Source organism: Excalfactoria chinensis, chromosome 4, assembly GCF_039878825.1.
Source record: "Excalfactoria chinensis isolate bCotChi1 chromosome 4, bCotChi1.hap2, whole genome shotgun sequence".
NCBI lineage: Eukaryota > Metazoa > Chordata > Aves > Galliformes > Phasianidae > Excalfactoria > Excalfactoria chinensis.
Genome location: NC_092828.1, coordinates 6,405,306 through 6,416,777, shown reverse-complemented (window position 1 = coordinate 6,416,777; position 11,472 = coordinate 6,405,306). Strand labels below are relative to the sequence as shown.

Sequence of the window (11,472 nt, the reverse complement as noted above, 5' to 3'; positions counted from 1 at the left end):
CTAAAAAAAATACCACCCCCCCCAAAAAAAAAAACCAAACCAAAATAAGGAAAAAAAAACCAACATTGTCTCCAGAAAGGAAAAGAAAGTACAAACTAAGGGGGGAGGAAAACTTATCCGAAAGAAAAGATGCGATGAGAGGCACGGCTGGAGGAGGACAGAGGAGCTGCTGACAAACAAGCAGGCAGGCAGCTGCGTGTGTTGGGGTGAGCGTGTTGTGTCCGCAGATTAAAACTTCTCTCTCCGCCGCGTTTTCGCGTCGGCCCCGCCGCTAAGGTCAGCAAAAGGGGGAGAGGTAATTACCTACACATGATCACAGATTATACATAGCATTTCAACCCGGGAGGTGATTTATAATTTAAAGATAAAGCGTAATAAAGTCATAAAAGGGAAAGGACACTGTTGTGATGTCTGATTAAAATCTCAGGGCTGGTGTATAATATATGAGCGGGGGCTGCTGTGGGCTCCCGCTCAGCGGGACTCCCCTGGGCCCAACCCGCTGATGGACTAATCATGTCCAAGCCCTACCAAAATTACAAGCTGATTGTTTTACCCATTATTTCTCCCAACTTTTAATTTCTGCTTTCTAAAGGATCATTGCCCGCGGTAATTGCAAAGGACCTGTCCTTGTATGTGTCACCAGCCTCAAAGACAAAAAAAAAAGCTAATTTTCCTTTTATGCTTTCTCTATTTTCCTCACACACACACACACACACTGGTGGGGTTCCCCCCCCCCCCCTCCCCTCCTGGCAGCTAATTCAACCCGAATAGCGACTGGAGCGTCCAAAACAAGAATGAAATTGATACGATCGAAGCACATACGGCCACGCGGAGGAGAAGGGAATTAAGGGTAGGAGAAGGAAATTCGGGCTTCTCAATTCACACATCATTTGTATTCCTGCTCCTTCATCTTTCATATTTAAAAGCACTTTTGATAAGAGAAGGGCTTTGCTCTCGGCTTTTTGTCCTGCTTTCTGTTTGTTTGTTTGTTTCTTTGCCTGTTTCTCCCCTCACCTCCTTTAACACCCCCCCCCCCCCCCCCCCCCCCCAGCCAAAAGTGGAAGTTGGCTCCGGTTACCGCACGGGAGGCGCCGCTCTTTTTCTCCCAGTTACTCCGTATTTATTGATCGCCCTGTTTTGCCGTGCGCCGTGTTCCCGTATTCATTTGCTCCCAGAGGTTTCCTGGCTCTTACACTTGATATTTAATTGTAATTAATTGGCTAAAAGAGAAAGAGAGAGAAGCTTGTACGAGGGGGGGGGTGCGTGTCCGCGGACACCAGCCCCGCTCCAACCACTGAACCCGAGTCCCTCATTTTCTCCTTTTGCTGTAATTTAATAAAACGGGCAGGAAGGGAAACAGGTGCGGGGCTGCCACCTCCGAGCCCCCCCCTCCCCATACAACACACATAATCCCCTTCTGATCACTTCTCTATTGGGGAGTGGGGGGGAGGTTGGGGGGGGAAGACTTTAAGTTCTCATTTTGCGTGTATAATAATATCTCCTTCATATTGATCCCGCAATTATTTAAAAGAAAGCGTCATCTCCTCCCACTTCTCCAAATAAGGCTATTTAGATGCTTTCCAGATGAGTGGAGGTGTGCTGAAACAGAGCTGACAGCCAAGTATATCACAGGCAACACCATCCTTCATTCGCTCTCCCTCGCTGCCCCCCCTCCCCCCGGCACACACTTTCACTGCGTCTCTCCTCCAGTGATGAAGATTACAGACTATTATGGGCAAGGGATTAATTTGTAGCCAATTACAATCCAGTGCTAAATATGAATGCATAAATAAGATACAGCCTTGCCTCTGTGTGTATGTGCTCTAGAGGGGTGGGGGGGGGGGGGGAGGAGGAGGAAGGAGAGCACGGGCAGCCCGGTGAGGATGATGAGAAGGAAGAAGGAGCAGCAGAGCGGAGGCTCCGAGCCGAGCATCGCCCCGTGACTCCGTGCCTCCCCTGGAGGCTGCCGGCCGGCCCCAGCGCTGTGCCGGAGCTGCAGGCAGCGGCTGCCCTGCGCGCAGAGCCCACGGAGCGGGGACCGGGGAGGAGTTTGAAGCTCAACTTCGCCTGAGGAGGGGGGGAGAAGAGAAAGGGGGAGGGTGGGGGGGAAGGGGGGGGGGAAGAAGTTGCAACGGAGAGGGGCTCTGCGAAGAGTCATGAATGTGAGCAGAGACAAGGTCGGTGACATCTCCATCCCGGCAACGGCAGCCGCGGCCGTGACAGCCCCCGCAGCCGCGGCGGGCATCGGCGGGGAGTCCTGCGGTGTGCGCGGGGAAGGCATGGACAGCCATGGGGAGCAGCGGCTCTCGGCCGGCGGGGAGCTGCCGCTCTACTCCTGCCCTGGGAATAGGGACAGACAAGGGGACAGCCAGAGCAACACTCCCGGACAAGAGGGGGCAGTGGCCGCGCTGCCCATAGTGCACAGAACCACCTCTTTCTCCGTACTCGACATCCTGGACCCTAACAAATTCAACAGCAAAAGGAGGCAGTGCGCGGTCTTGTACAAATCGGTGGGGACCGAATTCACGCTGGGGGCGGAGGATAAGCCCGAGGACTCAGGGACGGAGCTGGCCGAGCCAAAGGCTCTCGCCGAAGATTTCGACACGTGCAAGAAGTCCGCAGAGCTGATCAGTAAGTAGGTGTGGGGGCTCCCCGGGACGGGGGCTGTGCCCGGACGCACGGGAAAGGGGCTCGCATGCTTTTACAGATCACCCTCGGGATGCAGCGGTTCTCGGTTCTCGAGGCTGTGCTAACGCCGCCTGCAGCGCTGCAGGGAGGTGGAACTGCGTTTTAGGCCGGGGGACGGCGAAGCGGGGGCCGGGCGCAGCTCTCCGTTTCACGTGCGCGGCCCCCGCTGCCTGCGTTCCCCCTCCCCGAGCTCCGTGCGGGGCAGCCCGACGGCAGCATCCGACCGCATTGCCCGGAGCGGCGGTGGGACACCCGGCGGGGCAGCGCGCTCTGCACGGGGCCTCGGCCGGCAACGGGGAAGAGGCCGCGCCTGGGTCAGCCCGCTCCCGGCTCCCGGTGCTGAGCAGGACGCAAAAGGTCGGAGCTGCCGGAGGGCCCTGGGGTGGCAGCCCGCTCCCACCCACCCTCCATGGGGCTCCCGAGGCATTTCTGACTTTTATGTACGTTCTCCCCAGCTTTGGAAGCCTCTCTCCCCTTCCCCCCCTTCGCGTTGCTCTGGGCGACAGATTCAATTTTCTCTCTCCCCTTGGCTCTTTTTTTTTTTTTTTTTTTTTTTAGGACAAATCAGACTAATTGTGACAAAATGCTGGTTATCTCTGGAAAAACAATTAAATTCCTTCGATTACATTTAAGGTAAAATGTGCTTAGCAGCGTAAAGAGGCTGGATAATGGGGGAAATCGCCCCAGAGTGGCATGTAGGACTGCCTGGATCGATATCCTATTATCGAATTGTGCATATCTCTTTCAAGCACCTTGCAAACTCTTTCCTAACATCTAAATTATAGGGTCAAAATTCGGATAATTACTCGATTAAAACCTATTACACTTATTAGGGCTCGCTATTGATCGGGAATTGCATTCGACCCGAGCTCTAGATTGCTTTTTCTTTTTCTTTCTGGGTCCAAATATCCCGAGTTTGTCACCTCTAAACCCAGCGGCTCCGGGGACAGCGAAGCGCTTCGGGCAGCGGCAGCTCCGAGAGCGGTGTAAGGAGCGATTCGTATCCCGAGAGCGGAGCGGGGCCGGGGAGAAACTTCTCGGGAAGGGGAAAATGATTTCCGTATCTGGGCCGGGAATGGGAACTCCGAGCTCTCCCATCTCTTCACAGAGCGACTTTTCCCGTTAAATTAAGCAGAGAAAGCGCTCTGGAATCTCTTCCAGCCGCAATCTTTCAGAGCGTTTCTAATTCCTAAAGCAAAAGCGGGAGCGGAGCGTTGATGGAGTTCCGAAGAGATTTGCTTTTGAAGTAATCTGTACCCGAGGTCATTCTTCGTCTAAGCCCCGTCCGACTTTTGTCATAGCAAATAGATCCGCGCGATCCGAAAGACGGACGGGGTGAGCCTATCGCTAATCTCGCCCTTTTATCTCCAGACAAGGAGAGCGATGCGATGCCATCACTTCTCTAACAGCAAACAGATCATGGGGCGGCACGGAGCGGGGATCCGCAACCGCTGCCGTGCGTTCGGCCCTTCACGGTGTCACAAACAGAGCCGGGACTGCTTCGAATCGCCAAACTTAATTCCCCTCTCCGTAATTAACAGCAGCCCCGGTTGTGCTTGGATTTAGGAGAGGTGTTCCGAAAAGCAGCCGTAGTGCCATAGCGGAAAGGTGAGGGCTGCCGGCAGAAGGAGGGCGGCTGGCACGGGGCGCTCGGAGAACGGCTCGGTCCGAGTTAAAACTCCGTATACAATTCGCATTCAGCATCTTCCGAGCCCCAAATCCCAGCTGCGGCGTCCATCTCCGTCACGAAAAGCACTCGCTCTCCATTCCTTTTTTTTCTGCTTCAAAGAAATGGTTGTAGCTTAAATAGAGCCGCGGACGGGATTTCATAGTTTACCGGAAAAAATAAACTCCCGACCGGGACCGGCAGTTCAATGAGTGTGGAAGGGAACACAGATACACACACCGCTCGTATATTGCTGTGGCCAAAATGGCACACTTCGATGTGTAATAAGTTCTACAGGCCGTGGGACAGCCGTCCTCACTCCCCCGATGGGGGAAACCGATCCCATCCACACGTCTGTGCGGCGGCGGTCGGGCGGGTTCGCTCTTCACTCTTTGGTTTGATCAGGAAGGTGGAAAAGACTCGGAACAAACCCGCGTTATTAAGGGATGTTTTCCGGGTAAAGAGGATTACACAAACTTCTCTGCCCCTTTATGTCCCCGGGCCAGCCACGGCCGACGTCAGCCAAAATCAGTTCCTTTAACAGACATCCTTTTATAAAACACCCTTAGCGTTGTCTAATAGCTATTGGGGAGGGTCCGGCGTTAGGGTACGGACAGAGCAGGGCATACGCACTAACGGGTTCAGTTTCGGGGGCATGAAAACCGACTAAAACACGCACGGGCTAAAGGTGACAGATGAGCGATCCACTTTCTCTTGCACACCTCGGTTAACCGAACACAACGAGCCTTCGGCTCGAGATCTCCCGGAGCTGCGGCCGCCTTGTAGGTCCGAGAGGAAGGAAGCGGAGGGGTGCCTGAAACCCTCGGTGCCTCCGATAGCGCCGTGGCCCCGCGGCACGATGCGGGCAGCGCTCTCCTGCCGGATCAGCCCGACGGGCGGAGGAGGCGGCTCTCCCCGAAAGAGCTCTTTCCTTCCAGGCTTCGCAATGACAGAACCATCAGCAGAAGTCCGATAGCCTTAAATATCGGATAATTGCCCTGTTCTCCAATGAAGACCGTTAATTGGAGCGTCCTATAAACCCAAATAAATTAAATGACCGTTAACTAGTTTGTACATTACACAAAATGAGTTTAATTAAGTTTGTATCTGCTCTGCTAATCAATACAAGTATTTACTCCACTTTAATACTTCCATCTCACGAACTGACAAGGGGTCAAAACCAGACGGAGAAAGGGTTAAAAATGCCGGTGCAAAAGCCAGCAGCTCTCCCATCGGCGCGGACACTTCCCAAACTAAAACTGCTTTTACGCTCTGACAGCCTCTCCGCCCTCCTCCCCAAGGCTGCTCGCTCGGCCCAGGCCGCCAGCCCACCCCCCACCCCTCGCTAAAGGGGAGCGGGGCTGAGGGATCCGGCCCGGCGGCTCCAGCATCACGGCGTTGCCTCCCCGAAGGGCCTTTCCGGCCGTGTTTTGAGGATGAGGTTGGAAGCGGCTGCCTCTCGGTGTCACAGCCTGCCCTGCCAAAAGCATTGCCGGGCTGCACGGCACCGGACCGGTCCCCACGGTGCGGCCCCCGGCGCTGCCCATCAGTGGCAGCTCCCGCCGCTTCCGAGCAGCTCCGAGCCTTGCTCCCCCTGTGAGCATCCCCACCTCGGGCCACGGGGTATCTTCGTTCCCCCCGTCCTAACGGCAGCAGCGGGGAGGCCGAAGGGCGTCGGGGCCGCGCGGGGTCGGGGCTGGGGCTGGCGGAGGTCTAACGGCGGCTGTCTGTTTTGCGCAGAGGACGGCGAGCTCTACAAGGCCGAGGAGTGCGACCTGGACTACAGCAGCCGGCCGAGCCGCAGCCCCGACAGCGAGCTGCAGGACGACGAGGAGCTGTGCAGCGAGGAGAGCAGCAGCAGCGGCAGCACCGGCAGCGGTTCGGCGGCTCCCGGCGAGGCCGAGGCGGGTTCGCAGCACTCCGAAGCGCCCGAGGCGGCCGTCGGCCCTCCGCCCCCCCCGCCGCCGCCGCCCCAGCAGCCGCCGCCTCCCCAGCAACCCGGCGGAGGTCAGCAGCAGGCCAAGCCCAAGAGGAAGCGCACGGGCTCGGACTCCAAGTCGGGCAAACCCCGGCGGGCGCGGACAGCTTTCACCTACGAGCAGCTGGTGGCGCTGGAGAACAAGTTCAAGTCCACGCGGTACCTGTCGGTGTGCGAGCGCCTCAACCTGGCTCTGTCGCTCAGCCTCACCGAGACGCAGGTGAAGATCTGGTTCCAGAACCGCCGCACCAAGTGGAAGAAGCAGAACCCGGGCGCCGACACCAGCGCGCCCACCGGCGGCGGCGGGGCGGGCGGCGGGGCGGGCGGAGCGCTGGGCGGAGGGGCGCTGCCGGGCGGTCTCAGCCCGCTCAGCCACTCGCCGCCCATGGGCAACCCGCTCTCCATGCACGGGCCCGGCAGCTACGCGGGTCACCCGGCCGGGGGGTTGGTGTGCGCCGCCCAGCTGCCCTTCCTGCCCAGCCCCGCCGTCCTCTCGCCCTTCGTGCTGGGCTCGCAGACTTACGGCGCTCCGGCTTTCTATACACCCCACCTATAAGCGCGCTCCGCCGCTTTCCCCCAGCCCTCAGCCCGCGCTGCCTTCGGTGCTGAGAGGACCGGACCGGACCGGCCCGACGGACCCCCCTGCGGAGGGGCGCTGCGGTGGGCTGGTGGGCTGGGCTCTTACCTCAACGCACGGAGCATTGCGGACCGGACCGGCCGAAGCCCCCTCGCTTTGTGGGGTTTTGGGTTTTTTTCGTTTATAAGTTCTGCATTTCTGTATATTTCTGGTCGTTACGGGGGGAAAAAAAAGAAAAAAAAAAAAGAAAAAAGAAAAAAAAAGTTTAAACTTTCTAATTAATGTATAAGGGATGGGAGTGACGGCGGGCGGACGATACAGAGAGCACTTTGTTTGCTGAACACTTGAAGTCAATCAATAAACGTGAAGGAACTCGTGGTGCCGGCTGCTGCTTCCGGGCGGGGCGGCAGGAAAACACCCACAAGAGGCAAAAAGGGGCCGAGTCGGGGGGGGTTGTTTCTAGTTGCGTTTAGGCTGGGAACCGCACCGCGTGTTTCCTATTCACGGACTTCGTTTTGTCGCTTAATACAGCGGGCATCGCCCTGCCATGTTTCGTGCCCGTCTCTCGCCAACTGCCGGCCTCCGCTCTGCCATATCAGAACCGCTCCCCGCCTGTTTTCCTCTCTGTCCGCAGACGGAGAGTCCGATGTTTTGGCTTTATGTAAATGGAACAAATCGGTTCTTTCGCTCCTATCCCGCCCCTTTAACAAATAAAGCCATCTTCTCATCGCGCCTCCGCTGATGATTTTGGAAAATCACGTCAATTCTATCACCCTTATCTTATTTTATCTAAATTACAAAGCCGGGCCGCTTCTCCCACCCGAAAGGGCCGCAGGACCCTCATTCCCCACGCGATCCTAAACTTGGTACGGATGGGAACTCCCTATTCCCACTGTTGCGTCTGGCTTTCGTTTGCTTTATTTTTCAGCTCCGAACCGTGACGGCTGCCGTCCCGAGGCAAATGTTACGAATCCAGCTTTTTCTCGAGTGATCTGAAGCAGCTCTTACGGAGCATCCCGGCCGCTGACAGCCGCGCTCCGTCCCCGCTGCACGGAGCGGCAGGCGGCTCCGCGGTGCGCCCGGCAGGGGGCGCTATAATGCGGGAGGGCCCGACACCAGCAGCCGGGGAAGGTTCGGTTCCTCCGCTCGGTTCTCAGAGTTCATCTTCCGACCTTCAGAACCGCCCCAAGTCGTTTGAGTTTGGCGATCAGTGTTGTGATAAACGGTGTTCCGAAGTGAGTTTGCAGAGAGAACGCTACAAGTGGCGCTTTGGAGCACGGCTGTCTAATGACAGGAGCAAAGCGAACTGGGAAGGGGATGCTTAGGAAACTCACGTTGTCAAACCAGCCTGTTGCTGACCAGGTCTGAGCAAACACTGCTTGTGTTTGTAGCTCAGATGGGGCATAAGCCGGCTTCATTAAGAGAAACAACAAACACAAAGGGAATTCCGAGCAGTTCCCCCAGCTGGAAAGTATTCCTGCGCTAAAAGGGAGATGCTTGGAGCTCTGGAGCAGATGATTTTCCTGCTCTGAGTCAGTTTGCTCTGAGTCAGTCAGCCTCCTGCCAGCAGAACCTGTCTGTGTGAGCGTTATTACTCACAGCTGCTGGAGGAAGGAGTCAGCCTGAGATTCGCAGTCATTAAATCCATCTTAACGAGGCTTCTCACATTTTAAGGCAATGCTGAAAACAGACTCTGAGGGGGGTATTTCTTAGCATTGCTTAGGAAGTTATTGACAGTTCTTGCTTGAATGTCTCATCCAGTTGATGTTCTGCGCATGGAAGTCAATACAAAAACCAAAGAGCCTTGGCTGTAGCCGAGCTTTCCCAGCACACAGACTGTGAACCCTGTAGTCTGTCTTGAGTCACAGCCCACATGCAGAGGCCTTTTAAAGTATGAGCAGGAGCAGCACCTTAAGATCAAGTTTTTCTCACGAGGTGGGCTTATATAAACTGTTTTCTTCTCTATCTGATGCACTTCTGTAAGCTTGTTTGTTTTGTTTGTTTCCTTCTGACCATCCTGTTCTGTGCCACATGGTCACATCATTACCTACACAGCTTGAATGGTGGCTGTCACACTGAAAATAAACCAGGCAAGAAGAGCTTTTTCTCCATGCCTGACGCTGTCTGACAGGGATGTGGATTCATCATACAGAAAAAGCCTGAAAGCAATGCTTGGGGTTATCAGAGCATTAGGAATCTAGGGCTGATGAGACTGTAGTGCCCATCCAGGAGAAATCCTCTGGGTGCACTCTGTGCCTATAGGAAAACACCAAGGACACAGACCAACTCATATCCAGTACCCAGAAGTCTGGGCATGGAGGTTCAAGCAACGTGACAAACAACTGCCAAGTCCAATATATGATTGACTAATGTAAACTTGGTGTATGACAGATCTTTAGCTAGTTAAAAGCGACACCCCACCCAAAGTGTTAGACTTCATTTAAAAATAACACCATCTTTTATACTTTCTTCTCTGCGCTGTCACAAAGCAGTGACATTTTACAGAAGCAGTCAATGAGAGCCGACACTGCAAGAATTGCAAGTCACAGAAATATGTATGAGATGGTGATGGACATAGTAAAGGTTCATCCCTTTTATAAACTACTGCTTTTCCAGTACAAAAAAAAAAGAAATGTAGCCTTACTACAAGTATTTGAGTTAATGCCCAGTTCCTGTTTAAGTTTGTTTTACAACCATGGACTCCTTACAGGGGTAGATAGTGATAGGACAAGGAGGAATGGCTTTAAACTGAGACAGGGGAGGTTTATTAGATTTTAGGAAGATTTTCACCCAGAGGGTGGTGATGCACTGAACATGTTGCCCAAGGAGGCTGTGGATGCCCCATCCCTGCAGGCATTCAAGGCCAGGCTGGATGTGGCTCTGGGCAGCCTGGTCTGCTGGTTGGTGACCCTGCACATAGCAGGGGGTTGGGACTGGATGATCATTGTGGGCCTTTTCAACCCAGACCATTCCATGATTCTGTAACACACAGTGGAAGAACCCGCCTGCACAGCTGAGCTCAGAGGGACTCTTCCCCATCATTCCACCTTACCAAAGGTAGTGTGACAAGCTTCATTTCTTCTGAGTTGATCCCTGGAGACTGAACAGGGGAAGAAAAGCACAGGAATGGAGGATTTTGGTGGGCTGCTGGTTTGGCTTTGCAACTGGTTGTGTTGACATACAGTTGGTAATAGGAAACTGCCCTAGCTACGACCTATTGAAGATTAGGTAACGTTTTAAGAATGCTGTTTGGGACTTAAAGGACCAGCAATGCACCTTGTAGGTAAGCGTTTGGATGAAATACTGTGTTTGCTTCAAGGATACCTGATCACACTTTCACTTGCCTCTTCTTCAGGAAAATAAAGGCTCATGCCCACTTGGAAGCAACGTTGAATTTCAGGGCTCAGAACTGCACGTGGCAAACTCTCCTCCTGATGCTGTTAGCATCCAAGTGACAAAAATCCTGTTGCAGAAAATCAAAGATATCCAAAAGCAATTTCCAAACAAGCAGAATTGTGGATTATGTTTTGATATATCTTTTATAGTATACGTGAATAAGAGCGGATCCATAATAGCATTATATACACAGCAAATTAATGGTGGATGCAATGCCAACACCTTGTCATTATGCAAATTGCAGCCTTGGCAGAAATGGTTACCCAACAATCCCTTGCAAAGAAACCAGATGCTTAATGCTGTTTCATTACACCTAAACCAATTAGTACCATATTTAAACAATTTTAACAACTTTTTTTCCTTAACCCCTTGACAAAAGTGACTCCCAATGCTAATGTAAAAACGTAATGAGCACTTCATGTAGCTGGGGTTTTGCTCTGACAGGCAGATAAGCAAAGGTACAGCTACTGCCCTTGGAAAGAACAAGGCTGAGCTTAAACAAACAAACAAACCCTTTCATATATTAATGCTGATATTGCAGGTCTGCTGACTCAGGGAGGAATTTGTGCTGCAGCAGCTTAGAAGCAGGCATTGGAAGTACCATCATCAGCAACAGCTGAGCTTGTAGGAAAGGTTCAACAAGATTACAGTTTAATTCTCCATTTGATCTGTTTGGAAGGAGAGGAAGAGGAGAGAAAGCATCAACTCAGAAACCTGACTCCTTCAGAAACAGCACCTGAAGCTAGAACAGCAATAACCTCATCCCACAGGTCACAATTTGCCCACTTGCTAGACAGACACATCCACATGTATCTTCTAGAGGATGTGGTTGGGGATCTCTAGCATGTTTCAGCTCAGAGAGTCATCAGTGTTGCTGGATGGAGAAGGTCCAGGCTGTTCCTGATCTATAAAGCACTTAGCTTATGGTGCTTTCCATATTCTCCAACATCTGTAGAGGACTTTGTAATAGAAAGAACCGTAGCCATGCTCATTTAAGGATGCTCCTAGTGCTCTGAATGTAACAACCGACTCTGTTTTCTCCATTTAGCCATCTTTCTCTGTAGTTCTCATCAGCAGCCTCATCCCACACCCTCCCAGGTGGTGATTTGCAGCACTAATGTGGCACAGCTGCATGACCTTGGGTGTGACTGCCATGAAATCAGCTGA

General features: G+C 53.4%; 1 protein-coding gene across 1 annotated transcript; it reads left to right on the top strand.

The window, feature by feature from the left end:
* Positions 1-2,279: 2,279 nt before the first annotated feature.
* Positions 2,280-7,018, top strand: NKX1-1 (NK1 homeobox 1). The gene is made up of 2 exons (XM_072336485.1): positions 2,280-2,631; positions 6,095-7,018. Exons 1-2 carry the CDS (start codon positions 2,280-2,282, stop codon positions 6,886-6,888), a joined length of 1,146 nt encoding a protein of 381 aa, XP_072192586.1. The 3' UTR covers positions 6,889-7,018.
* The last annotated feature ends 4,454 nt before the right edge of the window (positions 7,019-11,472 follow it).

Excerpts from the sequence above, each read along its gene's own strand:
- NKX1-1 (XM_072336485.1), top strand. The coding sequence starts at position 2,280 with ATGGACAGCCATGGGGAGCAGCGGCTCTCGGCCGGCGGGGAGCTGCCG. Across the intron at positions 2,632-6,094 it reads GAAGTCCGCAGAGCTGATCA|AGGACGGCGAGCTCTACAAG; the intron begins GTAAGTAGGTGT and ends TGTTTTGCGCAG.